Below are 27,791 nucleotides of genomic sequence, written 5' to 3'. Positions count from 1 at the left end.
TATTATTGGGGCAGAGAATGAGTTAAAGTAAGGAAACAACAGGAATCACTGACTAATGGGAGGAGAGAATAGGTCAATACTTATACTGCTCCCTGTAACCATTAATTTTTATTGAATGACTAATCCATTGATCCATGTAGCTGATTGGTAAAATTGGGAATACATATGGAAAATTTTATTTAACAAGAATACAACTAGTGGTATACTTAAATAATCAGAAATTTTTGGGGTGTGCACCTGTTTCATTATGTTTATGTCAAAGATACAAATGGCAAGTACAGTGGTACCTCGGTTTCCGAATGTGATCCATTCCAGAGACTGTTTGAGTTCTGAAACATTTGAAAACTGAGGGATCAGCAGCCGCCAGCTGGGCCTCAGGATCTTGCCCTCAGCGGAAGCCGCGGGGCATGTTCCACTTCCGAGGCCTGTTCGAAACCCGAAGCATTTACTTCCAGGTTTACGGTGTTCGTAACCCGAAATGTTCATCAACGGAGACCTTCGAAAACCACTGTAAAAGGAATCTCTGCACAAAAAACACTCAATTTCTGTTTTTAAATTTTTACCTGTTTATTGTATTTATTTTTAATTTTATTTTTCAATCACATTTTACATTTAGCACTATTTTGTATTAGTTTCAGGTGTATGGCATAGTGTTGAGACAGTCATGCACTTCACAAAGTGTTCCCCCTTGATATTTCCAGTACCCACCTAACACCATGCATAGTTATTATATAGTATTATTGACCATATCCCCCATTCTGTACTCCACGTCCTTGTGACTATTTTGTAGCTACCAATTAGTACTTCCTAATCCCTTCATGTTTTTCACCCTCCCGTCCAATGTCCCCTCTCCTCTGCCAACCATCAGTCTGTTCTCTGTATCTATAGGTCTGTTTCTATTTTGTTTATTTATTTTGTTCTTTAGATTCCAGGAGTTCAATTTCTTTTATATATAATATTTCTACTATACAATTTAAATTCATATTTCTATTTGTGGCCACAGGATTTACATTCACTTAACTCTGAGTTTTCCCTAGCCTGTTTCTAAAGCGCTAGTTCTACAGTATGTTAATGATTAATAAGTTAAAAAAAGGGCATATGTTAAATGTCCATAGTTATTTAGATTAGAATGAATGAGGCTGAACACATTACTACCCTCAAAAGGGGCTCTGCCAAGCTCCTGTGGATAGAGCCACATTAGGCTGCTATGAGAAAACCAGATGACCAAATGGAGTCTTACCCGAAGCTTACGTTCATAGGTAGCATCGTATTTCAACTCAGTGAAAGCCAGTACTTATTGAATGTTTATTATACACTTGGCACCATTAAATGTTTACAAGCATTAATTCATTTAACCCTATATCAAACCTGTGAGACGGATACTATAATTCTCCTTTCCCAAAAGAGAAGCTGAGGTAGCCGAGCGGTGAAATAACATACCTGAAACCAGGCACATACACGCAGAGAAGCTGGGATTGGAGGCCCAGTCGCCAGCTCACGACAGCCTTCTCCTAGGTAACAGCCACTCCTTTTGCTAACTGTTTGGCCTGAAATGATTTGCTCATGCTGTTGTAGTGCTGAGCTCAGGACACCCGGGCTGTGGGAGTCACCTGCTTGTGTGTTAGTCTTTCTTTTCCGCAGCCTGAGATTGCACTGTTCAGGCTGGCTGGCTGCTCACCGCGAGAGCCAGCGTGACAGGGCGAGGATGGTTCAGTACGTCTCACTTCCATTGCTGGAAATACAGCTCCCAGTGTATGCTCGGTGAGAGCAGGGACTGTCAACTTTATCTTTGTATAGATCTCCTAATTCCCAAATTGAACGGTCAAATGAGGACTCAGCTCAGTTTCTTCCATTTAATGGGAAGAGGCTGAAGTCATGAGGGTCCAGTGTGAGATAAGACAGGCATGTGAGACAGCTGACAACTTCTCATTGGCTGGAATGGAGAAAACAGCGAGATCGGATGAGGGAGCTGATACGATTCAGGTATTAGGGCTTAGAGGTTTACAGTTTAATATGCTCCCCCTGCTTCAGTTCCAAATTGAGTGAAGGATGGAAGCGAGGGGAAGGCAGATCGCAAGAGCCATCCTTGCAGTAGACAGGCATTTTCACCAAGTCGCCAGAGGGCGATAGCTGGCCTCCTCTGTATGTTCATGCTGCTTTCACGCTCCTCTGAGAGCAGCCCTAAGACACTTTTCCACAGCCAGGCTGGCTCTGAGCGAGAACCCAGAAGGAGGTGCATGGAACCTGCCCAGTTCATTTTTCCAAACTCGCCAGCCACATAATTCCCTTCTCCGGGGTCTGGGGAGGGGTGAGGAGCAGGGTGATGTTCTTCTCAGTGGGTGCAGGAGGAGATGAGGAGTGTGACACAAGTGGTGATCTTTGCTAAGGCCAAGTTTTGTGGGTATGGGAACACACGCGATCACAAAGGGACATGATTGCAGATATGAGACTGTAACACTGGAGGGCTGGCAGGGCAGACAGGCCTTTTGATGTCCTCCCAAAGGAGGTCCAGCAGGGACCCTCAGTATCACATAAAATGGAGTAGGTAGGAGCAGTGAGGCAGGTGTGGCCCAGGGCATGGGAGGGGCCACCACAGCCATCCATCTGGTCCTGAGACCCCGGTACATGGAACTTTTCAACTGAGGGACCCTGCATTTTAGTTACATGTTAGCCCTTAGGTTTGTGCACATATGTTGAATAATAATAATAAATATTTGTCTTAATATTTTCATTAATCATAATTTTAATTAATAACTATTTGGTACATACACACACACACACACACACATAAAGGAATGTTCGCTTCTCCTCATGGGACAGCAGAGGCACCTTTCTCATAGGAAATTTTATGATCTATTTTTAGATAGAAAGGTAGAGGCCAAAGAACCCCCTCCCCTCATCTGCTGTTTCTCAAGCACCTTCAGTCCAGAGTAGTCAATGGCATATTTTGGGTGGCGTATTCTGAACCCATTCAATAGCAGTTTTCTAAAGCATGGGTTGGCAAACCATGGCCTGGAGATCAAATCCAGCCTGCCACCTGTTTTTGTAAATAAAGTTTTGGAATAGAGCCATGCCCATTTGTTTACATGCTATGGCTGGTTATGCACTAGGAGGCAGAGTTGAGGAGGCAGAGTTAAGTACTTGCTACAGAGATTGTATGGCCTACAAACATAAAATATTTACTATCTGGCTTTTGGCAAAGAAAGGAAAAAAGACCTCTGCTCTAAAACCGTAAAATAATTTATTTATCATCATCATCATCATTTATGAACAACACTAATTAATAAAACTTACATATACCTTAATTTTACTTAATAATTTGTCTACTTTTCTGTACAAATGTAAATGAGAGTGGTCTTTTTTATGACCTACAAATACAAAGGAAACTATGTTCATATACATTTTTATTTTTACAAGAAAGAAATAACCATATTTACAAGCCACTTAGCCAAAATGGCTTGAACATAGTAGGCATTCAGGAAATACTTGCTGAATTTATTATTGATGAAAAATCTAGAAAAATGTAAGAAAAATAATACAGTACAAAGGGATTTTTCTAGCTTTAAAATAGCAATTTCTGAATTTTGAAAGCATCTGTTAACCTATTAGGAAACATAGGTACATCTTTCATGTGTAGGCAATAGATATATACACATTAAAGGTACAGAAAGTGATGAGATAGTATCTTTATATCTGTAATTATGCACTTAAAATATCTTTTGCTACTTGGATTACAAAAAACAAAGATAAATCATAGTAGTTTTTAAGGTAGCCATTTATATGTAGACATAAAAATCAAAGCATATGTGTGTGGAAGTATTTTTTGCTTTAAATAATCGAATTTGTATATGATTACAAAGATCTCTCCACTCCAGTCAGTTGTGCCTGCCTCCATGTGCCAGTGTGGAGATTGAAACACTTAAAAAGATTCATTCATGTATGCTATATCTTAGTTAAGAACTAAAAAGTAGATTCATTTAGTTCAAACTTAAAATTGTTTTACATATTTTTATAGAAATATTTTTTAACTTCTCACTAGGAATTCTTCAGATAGATTGTGTTATTTCATTAGTGCAATTCTTATATTTTCCTTGTCATAAAACCAAGAATATAAACTAGTAAATTAGTATTTAATATTTGTATTTGAATGTTTTATATTTATTTTCAAGAGGAAAATAGTATATAACAAGTTGATTGTTCTATTGTATTCAAGGCTTGAGACCTTGATAAGGTGTAGAAATGGATTAGATATCACAAATAGACCAAAATGTAGTAGAATCACACCCATTAATTGACTGTAGTATAAGATATAAACTAAGTATCACTGGTGTCCAGAGAAGAAGAAATTCTTACTGAGGTGTGAGAACAGGCTTCATCTGGAGGTGATATTTGAGCAGGGTCTTAGAGAATAGATCCAGAAGAGTGGGAGGAATTAGACTAGGATCTTTTATTCTCTTTACTTTTAAAAAACATATTTAGTTAATATCTTAATTATTCTCCCCAAGGAATCCAAGAAATAAGTATCTGATGTAATGAAAGTTTCATTTAAGCTTTGTTTGTTAATTAGTTTTCTATTGCTGTGTAGCAAACAAATTTAGTGATTTTAAAGCATTTATTATCTCCCAGTTTTTATGGCTCAGGAGTGTAGACACAGCTTAGCTTCATTTAGTCCTATGCTCATGGTCTAACAAGGCTTCAGTCTAGGTGTCAACCAGATTGCAGTCTCACCTGCCGCACAGGGTCCTCTTGCAAACTTACTGGTTATTGGCAGAATTCAGTTTCTCATGGTTGTGGGTCTGATTGAGGCCCTCAGCTAGAGGCTGCTTGCCATCCCTTCCCTGGTCCACTCCACAACAGCAGAGCATCTTGTCTGCTTCCAGTGTATGTGTCTCGCTGACCTCTGTCTCAGATATCTAGACCCTCCTTTAAAAGGCTTACCTGATGAGTCAGCTCCTCCCCTCCAGGATAATCTCTCTTTTGATTAACAGAAAGTCAGCAGATTAGGGACCTTCAGTACATCTCTGGAGTCCCTTCATCTTTGCTCTATAATGTGACCTAGTCACAGGAGTGATATCCCATCATATTCACAAGTCCTGTCCATACTCAAGGGAAGGGATTTCATAGGGTGTCTTTGATTTATAATATTAATATAATTTGAAGAGTACAAATTATATTATATAGAGGATGTAGACTAGATAGATAAACTAATATACTATCACTGATTAGTTAAAAACAGCTATTTTCTAAAGTAATTGTAATGGTAACCTCAGATTATTTTTTCTTTCTTTAAAATACAGTTTAACTGAACCGATATGCTTATTATATTTTAAGAAAAGCACCCCATTGAAACCTTGGAAATTTTTTATTTGCTTGCCAATAAATATATACAATTATGAAAATCCCAGTTTTCTCTTTTTACATAATTTTAATACTTAGATCTGTGCTCTGTTAAAAGTTCTGTGGTAATGTTGTCCTAGCAACACGGGGACTGAAGACTGTTCACAAGTGGCAGCGCAGTGTTGCTTAGCTACCTATCTATTTCATTTGAAATATTAGGCATTTAAATAATAGGTAGCCCTTGAGCTTTTAAGTGTGTGCGCACGACACGCTGCAGTGTTCAAGTATGCTTTTCACCTTTGCGTTATAGCTGTTATTGTGAAAGGTTAAAAAAAAGAAAAGTGTATTTAATAGCAGTCGGTAGAGTACCTTAACTACATAAAGTCATTTTATGAAAAGCTGATAGGGACACATGAAGTCATAAGCTCTACTTGCACAGGAACTCGCCGCCTGTGGGCATGAAGCCCTTCCCGGGCTCTCGGGGGAGCCTCCCGGGGCGGCGGGCCCGCGGGGCGCCCGGGCCTCGCCCCCCTCGCGGCCTCGCGGCCGGGCTCGCCTTGTCGTCAGGCCGTGTCCGGGTATTTCGTGCCCTCGGGTCAGTCCACGTCTCTGGCCTCCTCCGGCTTAGTGCGTGTGGCTGGCTGTGCTCCAGCGGGTGCAGAGCCCAGGCCCCAGCCGCTGCTCAGGCCCCGGGCTGCTGCGAGGGCCGCGTGGCGGCCGCGGGAGGAAGCGCCGGTGTGTCCCCCGCCAGCGCGCCGGCGCTTAGTTAGGCTCGGATCACGTGCCCTCGGCCTCGGCAGGGACTAGGCCCCTCTTCAGACTGACCAACCCACCTCCCAGTCTGTCCCGGGCTTGCGTTGGCGCCTGCCCCTGACCAGGCCATTTCCTCTGTCTTCCGGTCCTGTGTCCCTCAGCCAGGCCGATCCTTTCCCGGGCTGGCGCCTCCCCTCTGTGGGTGCCATCTAGTGCGCATGCTTCCTAGGAAGCGCCCGCGGGCCGCCTTGGCTCCACGGGGCATGCGCGGGCGGGGTGGGGGTGGGGGGGCTTTCTCAGGCCGTCCTCCGCGCTTTGCGGGAAGCGGCGGCCGGCTGGGGAGCGTGCGGGGCTGTGGCCTCCCCGGGACGCAGGCCCGGCGCTGCACTCAGCCCCCGGGACGCAGGCCCAGCGCTGCGCTCAGCCCCCCGTTTATCAGGCTGCTTCTGAATGTCCCAGTCTCTTCGCTCCCTTCCTGTATTAATATCTAGCTACCTATGCTGGCATATTTATCTCAGATTCAGCTGCAGTGCAAAGTATAATTATACCAGTCTGTCATTTGATTGTAAGTAAAACCATTGTAGACTGTCTAAAATATTACCTATAGTTGTTTTAAAAATAGCAAGATTGTTATAATCCAGGAATATCATTAAATACATGCTGAAAAAGCACTTTATTATGTTGCTGTCATGCTATTTATGTTACTTTTTCTTAAAGTAAGATATCAAATACTGAACAGTATTATTCCGGGTACATCTCCTAATTTGGAAAAAATGAAGATTTTGTAGGTGGAGCCTGTAATACAGGTTTTTCCTAGAAATCCTGTTCCCCCCTCCCACCACCAAAAAAAATGGTTAAAGACATACATATCCATTGTAGAAAACATATTTTCAAAAGTATAGATATATATAGAGAGAAGAGATTAAAACTACCTCTAATCCTACTTCCCCCAGAGAAATACTATTAAGACTTTCGTATATTTCCTTCCTTTGAATATTGTTATAGAAATAAAGATCATATTTTATACTCAGTTTGCATCTTGCTTTTATCTTCTTATTACAGTAAAAGCATCTTTCCAAATCATTAAAATTGTTTAAGAACATTTTTATTACTAATTCTTGGATGTACAATGCTTCTCATATTATATAGATTATTTCCTGTTTTTTATTATGTAAATAACGCTGGGAAGAAAACCTTTGTATTAAATCTTTGTCACCATTCCTAGGTTTCTTAATTATAGATCCTAGCTGGGAATATAACAGATCCCAGAAATGAAAAGATAACATTTTAAAGACCTCTGAACATGTTAATAGATTACTTTCCTGAAAAGTAGATCATCCTTATTAACATTTATTAGTTTAATTTTAAAAAGAGGAAGAAATAATTAGTGTATCATTTCTAATTTGTTTTTGTAATCAAGAAAATTGAATTTTTTCTAACGTTAATTAGCCACCTGTAATTATTCCTTTCTGAAAAACTTCATTTTCATGTCCCATTTATTGATGAATCTTTGTGTCTTTTCTTTTTAATTTTTGGGAGATTTCATGTACTGAATTCAACCCTGTTTCTGTCATATTACCCCATTTATTTGCCTTTTAATTTGATTTATACACTTTGCAAAATGCAGATCTTTCAAAATGTTTTTTAAAAACCTTCATTTTCATTCATTGTCTTTAAACTTATAACTTCCTTTACCGTGCAGATTCCCCTACATTTTATATCTTTACCCCATTCACCTGTGGTTGTCACTCACTCAAGTTCTCAAAGGCTTCTCATTGTCTCATATACGAACACACAGCTGGATATTCACAGAATGGCTCTTCCTGGCCCCAATGTTTGCTGCACCCAAACTTGCTGCTTCTTCCAACAGGGTTTCCTAAGCGCCAGGGTCCTACGGCTTCTGCGGTGAACAAAGCAGATACCAATCTCCACTCTTGTGGAGTTTCATCACATTCCTGTAGCAGCAAGGCTGGTGCATCACCCTTTCCCCAGTGCCTGGCTTTTTTCATCACCATGACTTTGCTCCATGTGCCACTGTTGGGTGCCCTCCCCTTCTCTCCACCAATCCAGTTATGATATGTCATTCAAGGACCTGCTCTCCCAAGAAGCTCTTCCTGAGTAGCCACCCACCTGATAGTCCCCTCAGCTTGCTGGGTCTTGGACTCATGTATTCTTCTCTCAACCTGAGCTCCTTAGTAATTGCTTTCACCTTTGCGATTAACAGCTCCATTATGATGTGTCCCTAGGTGCCACTTTACAAAAGTAATTAAAATTTTTTTCATCTAATATTTTCCCATCTAATTCTAAGTCATGTAAAGTGTATTTTGGTTTATAGTGTTGGGTTAGAAACAAAACTGATTTTTAAAAAAATGTTAATCCATTGTTAGAGCACCAGTAAAATATTCTCTTGCCTATTGACTTGTAATGGTTTTTATTGTATACTAAATTCTTAGATACTGGGCTGATTGCCTACTTTCTGTTCCCTTTCACTAATGTATTTTGCATTGGAACAACATTATAGATTAGCTTTATCATATTCTAGTTGATATTCAGGACTGCTTACCCCTCTCTATGGAGTGAGGTACATCGTTTACCTTACATCTCATGCTATGAGTATTCCTAGTTAGTTAATGTTTCTTATTGTTATTGTGAATGTAATTTTTTTCTATTCTATTTTCTGACTTGTTTTTACTGGCATATTAGAAGGGTTTTAAAAATATATATATGTTTTTATTGATTTCAGAGAGAGGAAGGGAGAGGGAGAGAGTTAGAAACATCAATGATGAGAGAGAATCATTGATTGGCTGGTTCCTGCACGCCCCCTACTGGGGATCAAGCGAGCAACCCAGGCAGGTGCCCTGACTGGGAATTGAACTGTGACCTCCTGATTCATGGGTTGAAGCTCAAACACTGAGCTCCACCAGCCAGGCTGGAAGGGTATTTTAAAAATATATTTATGTGAAATCTGAGCTCTTTATTCTCAATAATTATAAGTTTATATAGTTGGTGGGTAGCTAATCAAACTATCTGCAAATAATGAAAATTTACTTCTCCTTCCCAAGTGTTATGTCTGAATTGGCCAGAAATTCCAGAGCAATATTAATAATAGTGGGTGTTCTTATCACAGAAAAAAATGAATCATGGTTAAGAAAAACTATGGTCAGTTTTCTATTGAGAATAAAGTCAGTTAAATCCTTGTAATCATCCTAGATTACATGAATTGCTTTGCAGATATACCATGGGTAAGGTGCATCAAGAGCCTGGGAGATGTTCTTTTCTCCAGAAGGGGCCACATCTGATTAACATTAATGGCTAACTTCAAGGGGAGAGGAACTAGACCTCAGACCTAGATTACAGTTGGGAGGAGGAAGGCTAGAGGCAAGCTACGGGAGTTAGTGCCTAGATTCCCCCACTGCATTTCCTTGCGAGCGATTCCTGGCGTGGTGACAAGTGGAGCCAGTCTGTGTCCAGGAAGACTATAAGAGAGAGCTAGAAGCCAGCGTCCCTGCAGTTCCCTTAAAGTGAGGAGGGTGGATGGCAAAGAACATTGGTGAAATTTACCTCTAGGAGACAGTATAGCAGTATTTTTCCTGGACGTCTTTATCAGAGGCTGGCTGTAAATACTGTTCAGATGCCACAGGTGGTGGTTGAAGTTCTTTGTGAAATTTAGCTCAGATGAGGTATGGGGCTGGATTTATCATTCTAGTAGGTTCAGAGGGGATTATCTTGAGAGACCTCCCCGACCTGAACAGCATTCATGGTGGACAGGGCGTTGGTTAGCTGTCCTTCACGCTGTTCCTATTTATTACCATTGTTGCAGAAACCTGATGCTACAAAAATATTTTTGGAGATTTGTTAGTGGGTTTAGTGGACATTAGATAACTATCAGATAATAGCATAGGTAATAAACAAGTAACTATAGAAGGTGGCATTGAGTACCTGTTACTGGCATGGCCCTACTGATGAATTCTGGTTGATTGGACCTGACATGTTTTATTTTTATTTTTGAGCTCCCCTTCTTCTCTGCCTCCCTCCCCTCCTTCCTTCCCTTCTTCCTTTTTTCTTTTTGTAATGTGATTAGTTGAGGTTGAGTGAAGTTGAGCATTAGGTGTCCAGGTACGTAAGAGAAAACCAAACTCTAAGATGTGGATCCATCTAAGAGATTCATGAACCTTTCTTGGATCTAGTTTACATAATGACTGAAGCAAAGTTCAGATTACACCTTCTCTTTAAAATATGATTCTCATCATAACTATCCTTACAATCTTAGCTAGTAATTCAGGAAGTGGAACTCATAAAGAGATCACAGTCACAGACCTCCAGTTCTAGGGCCATAGTGTAGCTGTTGAAATGACAAGTAAGTGGGGGAAGACTGGTTTGCCTTTCCTTGCTGGGCAAGGAAGCATACAGGACACTTGGCTGAGTGTTGAGGAGTAGGGAACGGAGAAGGGAATGTAAAATGGACTCAGGCGGAATTTGACCCCTGGAAGTTAACAGGGAGAAAGCAATAAAGATAACTATAATAGTAGATAGGAGTAAAAGTAGAAGGAGCTACAGATTCAAAGAAAAGAATCTACCAGCTGGGAAAATTTGGAGGAGTTGGCGTTTGAGTTAGTGAGTTTGGAATAGGCATAGTGGAGTAAGGAGCGTTCTACCTCAAAGGAGTAACGTGACCAAAGGCACTGGCCCCCAAACAAGTTTTGTTGAATATCAGAATTAATGGAATTGGGTAGCTTTTGTTTGGGTGCATTACAGTTTTTCCACTGATTTACTTAGTATACGGTACGAGTGTCTCCTGTGAGCCAGACACTGTGCAGGTAGGTGCTGGGAATGTAACAGGATGACCGTCAGCGCTACGGTCTGTGGAGAGACATAAAACCAACCAACTAATGAACATGTGAATTCAAAGTGAGGACTGTTAGCCTACTACTGGGTAACTCGCGTGAAGGGAGATGGTTGGGCAGGGTAGCCAGGGAAGGCCCCTTTGAGGGAACTGATGTTTGTTAACAGCCACTTAGAGATATTTACCCTGTTTGAGGTCTTTACCATTGCTACCATCCTAAGACGTTTAATTTGACTACATTACTCTGCCTTAAAAATCCACTTGTGAAATTTCTGTTTTCTGTCAGTATTTTCTTAATCCATTGCTGAACTACTGACCTCTTGTTAAATTTACCGTGTCACCCTTGTTTTGCAGAAACCAAAGCCGAAAGATTGGCATCCTCCCGGGGGCTTTATTCTGGGACTGTGGGCTCTCATTATCATGGTTTTCTTCAAAACTTACGGAATCAAGCATATGAAGTTCATCTTCTAGACGTGATGATGTATAAAGACGACTGCATGGACGACTGCACCCTTGGATAAAAACTTACATCATATCTTCTACAAAATACATTGCTCTTGTGCGAATTGGCAAAAAGTATAAGGAAATTATAAATTTGGTGAACTATTGTCTTTTAACTGAAAGAAAAATAATTGTTATTGCAAGTGCTAAATGGCACTAAATATATTTTTTGGTTTTTTCTTTGGTTTCTTATTAGAAAGATGGGACAAAGAGATCAGAATATACTTATTGGCTGTTATTAGAAAATAAGAATTTCCCGTTAGCCCCTTTTCATTTGGAAAAGAAAAAAATGTGAAGACATGAAATTCTCCCCAGTAGAGGTAACTTCTGATAGTATTTTTGTGTATGTTCCCCCATTCTTTTTTTTCTATGTACTTTTTTCCCTCTAACATAGAGATTATATAGAACATACCATTTTGTAACCTCACTTTTCATTTTGCAATATGTTATCAACTCTTCCCTCTTCTTGGATGTTCTGCAAGAACACATTGGGAGTGGCTGCAGAGTACCCATTTTATGAATGTTCTGTAATTTATTTAGCATTGTTTTATTGTTGGACCACTCACCTTGTTCCCAAGATTTTCCTTTGATTCATTCTTTAATGTGTGAATATTTTACTGTCAGTCACTAATGGAATTCTTTAGCTTTCATTGTAAGTAAATATGATACTGACAATCTTCAGGACCTTATTTGTTGTCAGTTTATCTGGAAAACTTAGGACCTTTGGGAATTTCACATTGACTGCTCAAGAGAAACAAGCCCTATCATTTTATATTTCTAAGCATTCATTCATTCTGTGATCCTCTAGCTGGTCACTTTTGCTTCAGTTTCCCTATTGAAAGAGACATTGTTTCATCCTGTTTAAAGTAAACCTTGCCCACTGGCTGGATCTGCAGTGTTCCTGAGACAGCCCCATCAAGTGGGTGGACTGTGTGGAAGAATCAGCTCACAGCTCTGCCTTTACGTCCGACTGACGCATCCCATAAGGCAGTGAATAAGCCCCTTTTCTGATCTCTGACAAGATGCAAGAGCTCTTTATCTCCCTCACTAACCAGCCAGCTTCGTACCTTCTAATAACTGGAGGGAGTGTTCAGAGTGTGCTTTGCTGTCAGCCCCAGATATTGTTTCTTCATAGATAAGGGGGAATAAGCCCTGAAAGTTGCATATTCATGTCCCATGGGATACCTTTTTGGATTTTATGATTTATCTAAGAATTTATGTGTAAATCTTTATTCATTGCAGGGCCTGTTGTATGATTTGTAGGTATCATTAAGAAGACAGCGCTTCCTCCACAATAAAGCCTCCTAAAATTAATATTCCTTAGGATTTGTTTTCCTTTTAGCACTTAATTATTACCCTTTAATTATATGCAAATGGTCATACTTTTTACAAGCAGAGGATTAACTGTTATCTCCCAGGTTAGAACAGGTGATATTGAGGCTTTCTGCCAGCTCTGAGGTTTTCATTTTAATTCATCTTTGGTACACTAGAAAGATGAAGAAGGAGAATTTTTACCTTATTATGTGGAAAAGGATCCTTCTGCATGTAGGAGGAGGGGCGGGGGAACAAACTTAAATTCTAATAGCTGGTTATAGTAGTGCTAAGAGACAGAAAGGTTCACCATTTCACCCTCTAAACACCCAAAGGCCGTGAACACTATGGTGTTCTAAGGGGTGGAACTACTTACAGTAGCAAAGGAAATGTGACTGCTTTTGAACCAAAGTAATTTTTTTTTAATGTATCTTTATTGATTTCAGAGAGAGGAAGAGAGAGAGAGATAAAAACATCAATGATGAATCATTGATCAGCTGCCTCCTGCATTCCCCCTGCTGGGGATGGAGCCCACAACCTGGACATGTGTCCTGACCGGGAGTCAAACTGCGATCTCCTGGATCATAGGTGATGCTCAACCCCTGAGCCATGCCGGCCGGGCCAGAGTAATTTAGTTTCAATATAATGAAACATACCCTGAGTGTAAAGACTGCTGGAATGTAAAAGGATTCCTCCTCAGAGGTGGTGCAAGGTGCCCTTCTCAGGTAAACGAAACGGGGACAGGTAGTATTGGATGTAATACACAGGCTTAATTCCGCCCAGGCGGAGTTTCAAAGGGCAGGTATATCTCCTTCTATTACATTATTGAATTTTCAGAATATAGTTAAAGTAAAAGGCTTAAAATATGTTAAGCGTTTAGCTCATAACCGTAATCTTTTTACATAAAGTATATTCTGCCTTCAATAATAAGCACATACTCTGCATATGGTAAGTGGGTAATATTGTGAGTGCAATTAAATGGTCCAGACTTTAAATGACCACATAAAAGCACATCCTTAAATATATTCTACTTGAATCACAAAGAGCTGAACAGCCAAAATGTGTTTTCTTTTTGTCTCTTTGTTGTGAGGGTCAGATGAGAAGACGTTGTAACTGACCACTTTGGAAACTGTAAATACATGGTGGTAGTATTTTTCTCATTTTTGCTTAGGAAGGTGCTAAGGGGGCAGGTCATGGTGCCGGTGCCCCTCTTCGGTTGCACTGATTTACCTGTCTAAGCTCCTCACTGTGATTCTTGTCTCTTTGGTGTCTTTTTCCCTCCCTGTGGTGTCCTTCAGAGAGGAAGGGAATGTAGAGAAATGGGTCTCGGCAGACACTTCCTGACCTCTGCGGGGAGGGACAGGGTGTATTGATGCCATTCTAGAGGCAGCCTGTATGAATAAAAGAAACCAAGTGATGTGGATTTGAAAATTATGAAAGACATTCATTTGCACTTTATGAAAGGCAAATGCAGTTTGGATGCAAAGCTGATTAAATTGGATCAAGAAAAATTTGAATTAAGTACATAAAATAATGCATGCATTTATGGTTTCAATTTTTATATATCCCCGCTAGTTGGAAATGATGACTCCCACAACAAGCATAACTCAGCTTGTTTCTGCTTACTGGGTATTTTGTACTGTGGTATACGTGGGTAACATTTCTTCCATTGTGTATGTTGTATCGCAGTTACAGTTACTGTGAGAATCGTAATTTGAATTTTTGACTTATGTGTTTCTGGAATCTTTACAACAAATGTTGCATTAACATAGAACTTTTTTCATTGATTTTACCAAAATTAAATCCATCTGTAACAGATACTGTTTTAACTTGTGAAAGAAATATTTTATAAACATACCACAAGGTATGGCTGTAATGAGATCGGCAGCCAATTTTGCTTTATGGAATCAGCCTTACTTATTACTTCAGTGTCACGTCTCCTGCCCCAGGGCATTTATCACAGACAGTGTCTCTGGCATCGTGTTCTGCAGCCACCTGCCCTACCTGCGTGTGTAGCTGCTGTGTAAATATAAAGAGTCAATTCATGGACAGCATAGCTTGGTTGTAACCAGCCTTTTTTTTTCTCCCCCTTTCAATGCAAAATTTTTACTCTTTTGGAAATGTGCTTTGAAATATTTGGCTTAACTGAACTGTGTAGACTTTTGAATAATGGGATTGGTAACAGATGAAGGTGTGACTAAAAAACCAGTTATTAAAAATGCGGTTACTTCAGACATGGAAAGGTGGTCACTGTCGTTCTTGTTTTGGCGCCTGGTTTGCTCACAGCCTCAGAGACTTCAGAGGACTTTCAGGTTTGCCCGAGGAATGCCCACTCATGGGTTCTGCTGGGTGGGCTCCTGGGGCATGACCCACGTTCTGTGCTAGAGTTTCAGGGACAGCTGGCAGGAACCATGTAGAATACTTCCTTAGGGGTCATTAAATAAGGTCATAAGTGTAAAGCACGAGGTACAGTGCCTGGCACGTAGGGAAAGTGCAGCCTTTTGTTCTTTGCTGGGCAGAACAACTCCTAGCTCCTGTTTTCAACCTCCACTTGGGCCCAGGGGTCGCCCTTGAAAGAACAGTAGCCTGGGTGCTCCTAGGATGTCCTGTTCCCTTCTGTTTTTAGCAGAAGTCTTTTTGGGGTAACAGTTTCTTTTCACTTTCAACACTATCTGGTTTCAACCCACAGACCCACCCATTTGGTCATAGAGATTGTTATAAATCATCCCTTCTGGGATATTGCCTCTCTGGTCCTGCAAGCTCTATTTGCATAGACGTGCTTCCCCTTTCATTTTATAAAATGCTCAACCTCTCATCTTAAAAACTTAAAATCCTTATGTCCCCTTTCAAATGCCGATGTAGAAATGCTGTATAGAGCCTTTTTTACTTCACTTTGTGGTCTGTTATTTGGATGAAGGGGCAGCGTTCTCTGACTTGGCCTCCCTGCCTTGTATTCATTCATCAACCTTTCTGTGAATCTAGCTTCTTCCACCACTCGCTTGATATCAGTGATCTAACGGCCAAATCTGATGGAGCTTTTCTGCCTGCATTGTACCTCTCTCTCCTTAACATGTAACAATTGTTGGTCACTGTAAGAAACGTTTCCTTCTCTGCCTTCATGGCCTTGCTCCCATCCCGGGTTCCCTTCCCTTAGACTCTCCTTTCCAGTCTTCTCCACGGCTTCTCTTTGACAGCCCACTCCCGATGTCCTGCACAGTCCTGTCCTAAACTCTTCAGTTTCAACTCCCCATCTTGTGGTTTCCGCTATTACCTCTACCTCACTTGCAGCCAAATTTCTGTATCTTAGTATGTCTCTTGAGTTCCATAAGGGCCCCTTTGTGCTCGAAAGGCCCACAGAGAGCTCACTCAGCATACCCCAAGCTGAACTTAACCAGCATTCGTTATCACCTCATTACCCAGGTCTGCCTTCTCTAGTTCCTTTTTCTTATTTCATGTTCTGAATCCCCTCTGATGGGCACAGACTGTGCAGATATCTGCACCGTGTAAGTGCTCAACATAGCATTCTGCAGATGACGCTCTTAATAATGAGGTGGGGAAAATGACGTACTCTGTGGAGGCCAGTTGGCTTCTCCCAGCCACCCAGTGCTTGCTCGATGGGTCCGTGAAAAACAGTGGATGAAGACTATGTGTGGGCTCAGCAGGTTGGATTTCTCCTTCCGAAGATTGATCTGGCTACTGCTACTGCTGAACGCCTAGTTTAGCACCAGCAGAGACCTACATTAAAACTCAGCCCCTAACCAGTTGTTGCCTCCATTCCCCAGGGGGCCAGCCTGCTGATCGGTAGTAGGTTGATTACATTGGCCGTCACAGAGAGGGCAGAAATGTGTTTGTGCTGAAACAGACATATTCTGAGTTTGGATTTGTATCCCCTGCTCCTTAAACTTCTGCTGGCATCCCCCACTATGAGCTCACAGAGACCCATACCTGCCTTCATGGCACTCTGCAGAGTGCTGAGTCTGATTAAGAAACTCATTTCACAGCAAGGGAAGTGCAGCAGTGAGCGTCTGCCCATGGAATCAATCACATTTGCCACGTACCCCAAAACCTGGCAGTGGCTGGCCCGACTCAACATGAAATGGCTTACTAGGTGATTTCCGTCTTCTGGCCAGGCTGTGATCGATACAGAGGCAAGATGGTATTGAATAGTAAGATTCTCCACCACAGTCACAGAAATTGTGCAGATTATGCCTCTGGGTTCAAGGGAAAGGTCCTCTTCCCTGCCAGAGACAAGAACAAAGCATTGGAGCCCCTTCTCACCGCCTTCCCCTCATTCTGAGGCCTTCCCTGAGGGACCTGCACCGAAGGTTGAGAGACGGAGGGAGCACCTCCTTCCGACAGCCTGGTGTCCAAGCTGGCCCAGGTGGCACACGCACCTGGAAGCCGCCCCCCCATTGTCCTGTCCACTCTGTTTTAAAAACCCTGGATTCTTCTAGCTTTAGGCGGCTTTCCTTGCTCCTTGTAATGAGTACAAGGAAGGATTCAGGCAATGAGATTTGTTGTAACCCTGCCAAGAATGGAGATGGATCCAAAGAGAAAAAAACCACACCCATGTTCGAGGCAGACTGTAAATATTCCTGTTTGGTTGGCTACGAAGTGCGTACAGATTAAGAAGGCTGAATGGCACAGTGATTAAGAGCCTGAGCTTCGCATTTCTGTTGCTTGTCAGCTTGATAAATGCACATTATACAAGGAAAAGAATAATTAAAGTTACAAATAAGAAAATACACTTACAAACCAATAAAACGAAAGGCTGGGGAGAAAAATTAAGGCTGAAGTAAGAGAAACCAAACAAAATGAATAAAAATAATAAATCAAACAGGTTAAAAAGTAAAACCAGAAGCTCAGGAATTATAAAGTACAACTAATGCGGTAGAAGAAATAAAATTTTAGGTGTTAAAATCAGAAGCGTAGAATTTCTTCAAGTGTGTAGCTGTGAATAAAGCTAAAGCAGAGAAAGGGAACAAAAGTGTTTGAAAGTAAAAGCAATGAAAGGAAGAATGAAATGGAATATAAAAAGTAAGCCAGGTAGCCAAAACAATTTATTTTAAACAAAGATGAAAAATAAAGCTAAAACTAGTCAGAGGAATATAATGTCCTCTAAATGCTAAACATTTAGAGATGAAACAAACTGAAAGTAAACGTAGAAGATGAGAGATGAACAATTTAAAACAAGAAGAGCAAACAACTCGAGCAGCCACAAACCCCAGTAGATTGTCTCTGTAACTGACTCCCAAGGTCAGGTTCTCTGCGGAGCACCCCTTGGGGGTCCTCTAGCCGAAAGCTAAAGGTAGCAAGCAGTTCAGAAGGTTGAGCCCCTCTCTCTCCAAGGCTCCTGTGTCTGGATGGCTTTTAATGCAATATCTTGAAGAGCCGGGCGTGGAAACAGGATGGAAAAGTACCCGCCCGGCGTGGCCCAGCCCTGTTGTCTGCCTCGGCTCTGTGGGCAGTCCTGTGGACGTGCCCTTCCCCAGTTGCCTAGAAGCCCAGCAGTCATTCTACAAATATATCTGCCTGCCTACAGAGCTCTCGGTGCTGAGGGCATTGTGGACCCCTTGTCCTTCTCTTTATATTGCTGGCTGCAGCTCAGACAATCACACTGCTTTGTAATATTTCTGGCCTCAGTTAGAAAGCAAATCCGGTTTTTAGACTTTTTGGCTACCACCCACAGTAAGAAATACATTTCATATTGTGACTTAGCACATATATGTATATATATATCTGTATGAGTAAACAAGTTTTATAAAATAAGTACCCTAATGTCATATACTGTTTCTATTCTTTTGTATTCTGTATTATAGAATTGTCTCAGGTGGGAGCCGGATCAATGGTTTTCACAAATATTTCACTTCCATTGGCACTAAGAAGTACATTTTACATTGTGACCTAAGACACATATATGCTTATGTATCTATAGAATTAAAAGTTTTAGAAAATACTGACTCTTTATATAATGCACCCTTTAATTTTCTCTTCTATTGTGCTATAATGTTGTTGATGGATTCTGGGTAATATCTGCTACTATTTACATCTCTAAGCTTCCTGCCAAGCAGACTCAATGAGAGTATGGGAACCACAGCCAAGAAAAATGTCCGGCAAGGAGGTGGAATTATTACAAACATCTTTGTACTGACAATGCACTTGGCTCCCTGGTGCGGATCTACAAAGGAATGTTCTACAAAAAGTATAAGAACAGAAATATAGGTTTGGGTCAAAGGATACTGCTCTGAATTGGTGAGCTGGTCTGGGTTAGACTGGATTAAATAACAGAGTAGACAAGATAAGAGAAAATTAGCAAATTGAGGAATAGAATTAAAGAATTTACCTTGAATGTGGCACACAAAGACAAGAAGATGAATATAAAAGAATAATTAAAAGCATGGAAGATTAAATTAGAAGGTCTACTATGTATCTAATATTAGTACAAAAAAGGGAATATAGAGGGAATGTAGGCGAGGCAGTAGGTGAAAGGATAATGGTTAATAATTTTCCAGTATTAATAAAAGGTGTCAATATATAGATGTAGGAGGTAACTTGTTTACCTGGCAAAATAAGTCAAGAAAATTCACGTGTAGACATATTGTGGTATAACTTCAGAACTCCATTAACAGAAATGAGATTGTAAAAGCAGCCAGAGGCTGAGCAGAGTAATAATAGTGAATGACAGAAGACTTTTCAGCAGCAGCATGAGTCAGGAGACAGTGGAACAATATCTTTAGAGAGGTAAGAGAAAATCACTATTAATCTAGAACTTTGTATCCAAAAAGCAAGGGTGAAATAAAGACCTTTTCAGGCATACAGATCTGATATTTTTTCCCTATAAATAAATTTTCACCAACGGACCTTCTAAAGGATTTACAAAAGATACAAAGAAACCCATATAAAATTTCCGATAAGCCAAAAGGAGCATGGAGCATAGCAATAAGTAAACCAAGTATAAATTTAAACATAAATATATATATATATATACACACACACACATACATACATATATATTTTGTTTTTTGTTCATTTTAAGTTTTTAAATTTGTATATTAGTTTATTCCTGCACCTTCTCAATGGTTTCATCCTTGTATTTGGCTTTTTCCTTTCCTACTGGGCAAGATTTGTCTTTACGTTCAAGGATCTTTTTGTGGTCTTTGTCTAGCTTTAGTCTAGTGATAACCACCTTGCTGGGTGAATGTCCACATGAACAGTTGTACCATTAGCTTTCTCCTGTCGCACTCGTTCAATGTAGATGACATTCTTCTTCCTGTACACCAGGACGACTTTGCCAATTTGCTGCCCTTTGTAATGTCCTGGAACAACCTGAATCTCGTCATCTTTTCAGGTGGCCATGAATCGAACACTGTACTTCTGTCTCAGCTCTTTGGAAAGAAGAGAAGACATATTCTTCCTGCAAATGTGGGAAGGTGCACTGAAATTCCTTTTAGGGTTCTTGCTCCCGTCAGAAGTCACAAAGGGGTTTGAACTTCATTTTGACATCTTGACCCCTCTCCCTGGCTGCTACTTGGCCTCTGGAAGAGTATGGGGGACCTTGAGGTCAAGAGCCACCATGCCCGTGAATGGATGGCTGCAGATTACATGTGCTTTCCTGGCAAGTCCTCACCCTAAACACATTTATATTTTTAAAAATAAATTTAAACCATATATACTATATAAAAGAAAAATAATTTCTAATGTGTGGCATTGAAAATGAGGCAGATGGAAATAGACTGTATGTAGGGAGTTTATGGTTGAGAATTAGAGGGCTCTAAGGTCTTTGATTATTCAGGCAGGGCATGAAAAAATTTAATTTCAAGAGTGACCAATAACAGAAAGAGTATATAACTTCCAAACTAATAATAAAAAAGTGGAATAACAGTAATGATAATCATAATAATCACAATCATAATCAGTTGAAACAAAGACAATAAAGGAAAGAAAAACTGAAGAAGAATGAGTGGAAATTGCAAAGCAAGATTATAGTGACAAGTCTAACTATATCATTAATCCTCCCTGACACTGGAAATAATCTTAACTCTCTTTAAAAAAAATTGTCAAATTTGAGAAAGAAAGGCCTAACATATAAGGACATGAAAGAGTGAAAGTAAATAAATGAAAAGAAAAAAAAGATATTTCAAAAATATATAGCCAGAAGAACACTGGCAGAAAAATACAGACTTTAAGGAAAAAGCAATTAGGGATAAAAGTGGTTAATACCAAATGATAAAAATTATTTTACTAGGAAGATAAAATGATTATAAACTTGTATGTTCCTCAAAATAGCTAAAGCAAAATATTTGTAGACTTACGGAAGAAAATCTAATACCAAATTGGAGAATTTCAAAATGCTTCACTATTATTTGATGAAGTAGACTAAAAATGTCTATTATTGCTGTTTATAGGAGCAACAATTTAAATAAAAAGACAAAATACAATTGAAATTAAAAAGGTGTAAAAGGATACAGAAGAATATAAATATACAAACATTAATGAAATAAAAGCACATGTAGCTATGCCAATACCAGGCAAAATAGACTTTAAGGAAGGAGGGGATATTCCATGACGACACTTCAACAGGAAAATGTTTATAATCCTAAATACAGCGGTACCTCGGTTTTCGATTGTCTTGGTCGACAAACATTTCGGTTCCGAGCACCGTAAACCCGGAAGTACAGCTTCAGGTTTGGAACCCGCCCCGGAAGTGGAACTGGCCCCGCGGCTTCCGCTGAGGACAAGGGCCCGAGGCCAGCTGTCGGCTGTGGGTCCCTCGTTTCGACTAGTTCAGAACTCGGACGGTCTCCAGGACGGATCACGTTCGAAAACCGAGGCACCACTGTGTGTATGCACCAAAGGACACATTTTGAAAATATAAGGTAAACGTTTACAGACTAAAAAAAAAGATAAATTTGCAACAATAATTTTAGATTTCAATACACCCCTCTCAGTAACTGACAGAACAACACACACAGAAATTAGTAAGTATAACTTAAGGTTTGGGCTACTCTAGTAATGCACTTGACTTAATTGATTTAAAGAATCCTCTGCACAATTAATTTCAAAAGGGAATTGAAATCATACACAGTATGATATTTGACCACACTGGAACCAAATTAGAAAATAGTAGCCAGAACATTTCTAGAAAATTCCTAAGTATTTGGAAATTAAGCAACACACATACAAATAACCCATGCATTAAGGAAAAACACACGATATCAGAAAATGTTTTGAACTGAATGATAATGAAGATTCAAGATATACAAAACTTGTAGGATGCTGCTGAAGCAGAATTTAGAGAAAAATCCATAGCTCTGAATTCATATATTCAAGACGAGAAGAATGGTTGAAGGATCAACAGTCTGACCTTCCACTTTGAGAACTAGAGCAAGCACAGTAAATTTAACTGCAGAAAGAAGGAAAAAGTTATATAAAAATAAAAAATTTAAGGACATAATAAGCAAATATACAAAAAAGACAAGAAATCCCTGGTAAATTATGATGGGAGAAATAGATACACTAGATATCCTACAGAAATTAAAATGCAAATGTCACGAAAAACTTTATTCAAATGGACAAATTTACTAAAAAACACAATTTACCAAAATTGACCCAAGAGGAAATAGAAAAATCTGAATAGTTCTATATATATTAAAGATATTTTGTCTGAAATTAAAAAATCTCTTCACCCAGAAAATTAAAGTTCCAAATGGCTTCAATTCTTCCAAACACTTTAGAAAGAAATAATATCAATATTATTCTCCTAGAAATAATAAACTCTTCTAGAAAATAAAAAAGGAGGAAACATTTCCCAATTTATTAATGACATCAGCATAACCTTTATAGCAAAACGTGACAAAGTTATACAAGAAAAATTATGTCAAGCTATTTCATGAACAGTAGTGTAAAAATCCTTAAAAATTATTAGCACTCAAATACAATAATATAAAGAAAAGATATTACATCATCAGGTTTATTCTAGTAATGCAGGTTTATATTAACTTTTGAAAATCAATGTAATTTAGCACCATTACAGAATAAGGGAGAAAATCTATATGCTTATCATAATAGATGCAGAATAAGCATTTGTTTTAATCTAAGACATACTAAAAGTGAAAATTCTTAGCAAACTAGGAATAGAAGGAAACCCCTTTCATCCAATAAAATATATCTACAAAAGCTTGCAACTGACATCATTATTTTTGGTGAAATATTAAACAATTTTCCTCAAGGTTGGGAAGAAAATAGAGATGACCATTCTTGTCATTTCTAATCAGCGCTGGACCGAGTCTTACTTAGTATAATAAGAAAATATAAAAGGAAGGAATAAAACTTGTCCGTTTTCTCAAAAGTATGATTGTGTCTGAAGAAAATCCAAAGAATTCACAAACTTTTCAAATTACCGAGTTCGTTTAGTGGCTATGCTGGATGTAAGATCAATATAAAAAAATTCTATAACAAACAGGTAGAAAATTAAGTTGACAAAAATTATTTAAAATAGCACCAAACAAACCCATCAAATACATAGCAATAGATATAAGAAAAATGTGGAAGATCCCAATATGGAAAACTTCAAAGTGAGTTCATGAATTAAAGGACTCGATCCTGTTAAATTGTCTATTCTCCCCTGATTCTTAAAATCAATTCGATCTCAATAGAAATCCCAGCATGTTTTATTAAATGTGGAAGGTGCTAACTCTGATTCTAAAATCTTGTGTGCAAATACAAAGTGCCCAGAATAGCCCTAGCCAGTCTGCTCAGTGGTGAGAGCGTCAGCCCGAGGACTGAAGGGTCCTGTGTTCAATTCTGGCCAAGAACATGTACCTCTCGGTTGCAGGCTTGATCCCGGCCCTGGCCTCTCTCACACTGATGTTTCTCTTTCTCTCTACCTTCCACTCTCTATGAAAAACAATGGAAAAAATATCCTCGGGTGAAGGTGAAAGCAACAACAAAAAGCAAGTGCCCAGAATGGTTAAAACAATACTGAAGATGAACAAGCTGGATATTCTCTACTTCTAGATATAAAAACTTATGCAGTTATAATAATTAAGATACCATAACAATTGTGTAAGAATAAAAAATGGTACAGAATTCAGAGTCAAGAAACACCAGCATAATTTTTATAGCAAAACAATCCAACATATATGGTAACCTCATTTACTACCAAAGCACCGCTCTAACTCAGTGGAGAAAGGTGGTATTTACAATAAATGGTGCTGTGTCAACTGGATTTCCTTAAGGGAAAAAAACAAACAAAAACCTTGACCCCTGCTTCACATCATGTCCCCAATATAATCTGAGATGACTCATAAATCCAATTATGGAAAAGAGGAAAAAAATAAAGTTTCTGTAAGAAAATATAAGAGATTAATTACTTTCATGAAATTGGACTTTGTAAGAGTTATTAAGTAGCACACAAATTATACATGAAATATGGATCAATTGGAATTAAAATTATTAAATTAAGAACTTTTAGTCATCAAAATATGCCATTAAGACAGTGAAAAGGCAAGCCACATATAAAAATATATGTAACAAATGACTTGAATCTAGAGGGAATTCCCACACATAAGAAAAAACTTGACAATTCAATGAAAAGAATGGGGAAAATCTTTGAAAAGGCATGTCACAAAGAGGATATGCAAATGGTCAATAAGCATACAGAAAGACGCTCGATATTATTATTCATCAAGGAGGTATAAAACTAGACTCATAATGATTTACGACTATACAGACAGCAAAAGGGTTACATTTACAAGGGCTGACATACCAAGGCTCGGTAAGTACGTTCATTTATAACAGCCTTAAACTGGAAAGGGCCCGTAGACCACCAATCCTAATTTAGAATTGGTCATTCAAATGTGAAGTGATACTATCCAGCAACGAAAGAAGAAACGACTGCTATATGCATCAACAGGAATGAATCTTACAAACGTAATTTTGACTGAAAGAAACTAGACACACAAAGTACATATCATATAATTCTATTCATATGAAATTTAAACACAGGTAAAAGAAATGTGCATTGATGGAGGTCAATGGTTACCGTTGACAAAGGGATTGACTGAAGAGCACGTGAGTCAGCCTTCCGGGGCGCTGGAGGTGTATATATTGTGATCTTGGCAGTAGTTACGTGGGTGTACAGATCTAGCAAATTTCATCAGTATATATACATAACATTTGTGTACTTTATTGAATAAAAATAACTCAGTAAAAATTAGTGACTTGCAAGATATTCTTCAGGAAGAAAAAGGTGAAGGGGAAATAGCCCTGCCAGATACCAAAAATTATTATCAAGTTACGTAATTAGGACTGTGTGGTATTAGTACAGGGATAGACGATTTAGTTAGAATGGACCAGAGTACAGAGAACAGAAGTGAATGCCCCATATGTGGAGATTTGATTGCAGATCATGGAAAAGAATGATCTTCAAGAAATGGGTCTGAGACAGTTGGTATCTATATAAAACAAAAGTGATTTCTACTTCACTTTATACAAATATACAAGTCCCTTACTTTCTCATGAAAGGCAAAACTTTGAAAATTTGAAGAATAAAATGTAGAAAAATAATTATTGATGAGGGCAATGGAAGATTTATTAAATGAAATGTAGGAATCTCTAATCATATAAGAGAAGAAAGGAAACATGACTGTGTTGACATTTAAAACTTTTCTGTTCATTGAAAGGCATCATAGAGAAAAAGAAAAGACAAACCACAGATTGGAAGGAGATATTTGCAACACATACACTCAACAAAACATAGTATCTAGAATACATTAAAAATTCTTTAAAAGAAAAAAAGTAAAGTAACCAGTAGAAAGGTGGACAAAGATGAATTGCCGTTTCACAGATGAGGTGATACTAATGAAAAAATGCTGAACTTCATAAAGAGTCAGGGAAATACAAGTTGAGATCACAATGAGATCAAATTTACATGTATCAGATGGGCACAATTTGCAATCTGAAAAAAGCAAGCTGAGTATTAGCAAAAACATGGACAACTACTGTTAGGAATATAAAGTGTCCAGTCACTCTGGAAGACAACCTGGCAATATCATGCACATGTGAGTAATTTTTCTCTATAGCCCAGCAATTCTATTTCTCGGCATATACTCTGTATAAAAATTCTTGTACACGTGCACTAAAAGAACTTTCCAAGAATGTTCATGAGAGAATTATGTGTGTTAGCAACTCACTGAATACCTTAAAGGTCACTAAAAGAAGAATGGATAAAAATAAAATATGACATATTTGCACAATGGCATTGTGCAATAATGAAAAGAAACCAGTTACATGCAAAGGAAATGAATAAATCTTGAGGGGAAAAACAAGTATTAGAAGACTAAACACAATGTTATAATAATATTATGTTTACTAATATGCAAAACTAAACTGTAGATTATTCATTGATATATAATAAAACTATTTAAAAGCAAGAGAATGGTAAATAGAAAATCCAGGACAATAGAAGGAACACTCACATAGTTTCATGGCTGGTAGTGATATTCTCCTTAAGTTTACTTCATAATTTACATGTTTGTCACTTATTATTTGTTATGTATCAAATGTTACATATACTATAAATATAATATGATGGAATATGATGAACACTCTACTAGAAATTGCTACCTGTAGGGTTAAATTTCTGCCAGGAAGTACATGGTAACTGAGGGAAGACTTTGGAGACAGACCCTGTGGCTTCTAACCCAACTTTTCTACTTACTAGCTGCCTCACCATGGGAACGTTACTGAAGGGCCCTGTGCCTCAGTTTTCATATCTGTAAAAGGGGAATGATAAAAGAACCTATGTATTTATTGGGACAATTGTGAAGATTAAATTCACTTATATATGTAAAGCACTTAGAATAGTGTCTGGTATGTGGCCAAATACACAAACTCTCTCAGTCTCAATGCACAATGCACAGTCTCATTTGCACAATGAGATAATAGGATTATTATCTCAAAGAAAATGACATTGTACAAAACACACAGCAGATACTCAGTAGATAAAATATAATTGGAAGGTTTTGATTCAATCTCATGGATTTGGGTTTGAAATTAAAGAACTAGTCACATGGTAAAGAATTAAAGATGCTAACCCTTGAGATGATTTACGTAGGTAGCAAAGACTTTCTTTTAATGTGTAGTTAGACACGGCACCTACTAGATTTTTCCGAACATCCCTGTTGGGATTCTGTTTGAAATCTTGTTCTGGTATCTTTTTAAATATTTTATGAAATAAGATTATGTGATTGTAATAAAAATTTTGAAAATGTGGGAAAATCTCTAATCCTATCCATTCAGAAGTAAGCACTTTTCTCTGTATAATGTTGTGTCTTCTAGAGCTTTTCCTACACTTCACAAAATGAAAGCGAGATTATACAGTTAAGTATGTGGAAGAGTAGACAATGAAAGAAAGGAATTCCAGTGATGAATACGGTCCATGTTGAGGCCGCCTATTGGCTGCTAACTCACCTTTACTGACTTCATGCCATCTTGCCCTCACATGTAACCTGGCGCTAACTGAACACCAGGTGCTGGCCAGGTGTTAACTCAGGAGCCTGGGATGCTCCACCTTTTCCCAGGAGCTCTTCTTTCCCTCACATTTGGGTAGAGATGAAACCGGTTTGGATCGCTTCATAGAAACACAAGGGTTTTGTTTTTTGCTTTCATTTTGTTTTTAAAATAAATGTACACTGAATTTTTAGAGACCCTCAGTAACCACCAATTGGATTTCCAGCAGTTTTGGAAGCTGTCAATTTCAAGGCAGTCTGTAATTCGTCTCAGTCTAGCCTCCCTTTTGTAGTTGAATCACAAAAGTCAGAGCCAATGCTGCCCTTCCCCCTTTCTGCATATGGTATAGCATTTGCCAATACTGAATTTAACTTGTGCCACTAACAGCGAGGACACAAAGCTTGCTGAACTTCATCTGTGAGTTCGGTACAGCCAGCATTAGCAAACCCAACGAATTAGGCAACATTCTAGCCAAATATAGGTAAGCTCTGCTGATTAAAAACATTGTAAGTTTAAGGACTGATCTTATAAACAC

At 38.9% G+C, this 27,791-nt stretch overlaps 1 protein-coding gene and 1 pseudogene across 2 annotated transcripts in view; one reads left to right on the top strand and one right to left on the bottom strand.

Moving 5' to 3' along the window:
* PIGK (phosphatidylinositol glycan anchor biosynthesis class K) overlaps window positions 1–12,748 on the top strand; it is a 73,468-nt gene extending 60,720 nt beyond the window's left edge. The window contains exon 11 of the mRNA XM_081143603.1: window positions 11,288–12,748. Within this exon, the coding sequence (XP_080999729.1) occupies window positions 11,288–11,404 (117 nt within the window). The 3' untranslated portion in view covers window positions 11,405–12,748. The remainder of the gene's footprint in view (window positions 1–11,287) is intronic.
* A 7,054-nt stretch (window positions 12,749–19,802) lies between these two features.
* On the bottom strand, window positions 19,803–27,232 carry LOC308560945 (large ribosomal subunit protein uL24 pseudogene; annotated as a pseudogene). The gene is made up of 3 exons: window positions 27,218–27,232; window positions 21,350–21,636; window positions 19,803–20,234 (listed from the first exon to the last, which is right to left on the bottom strand). The product of its transcript is annotated as a large ribosomal subunit protein uL24 pseudogene (transcript).
* Between the last annotated feature and the right edge of the window lie 559 nt (window positions 27,233–27,791).

Source organism: Miniopterus schreibersii (genome assembly GCF_964146895.1).
Source record: "Miniopterus schreibersii genome assembly, chromosome: 8".
Classification (NCBI taxonomy): Eukaryota; Metazoa; Chordata; class Mammalia; order Chiroptera; family Miniopteridae; genus Miniopterus; species Miniopterus schreibersii.
The sequence above is the reverse complement of the archived record's forward strand: the minus strand, read 5'-3'. Positions and strand labels throughout refer to the sequence as shown.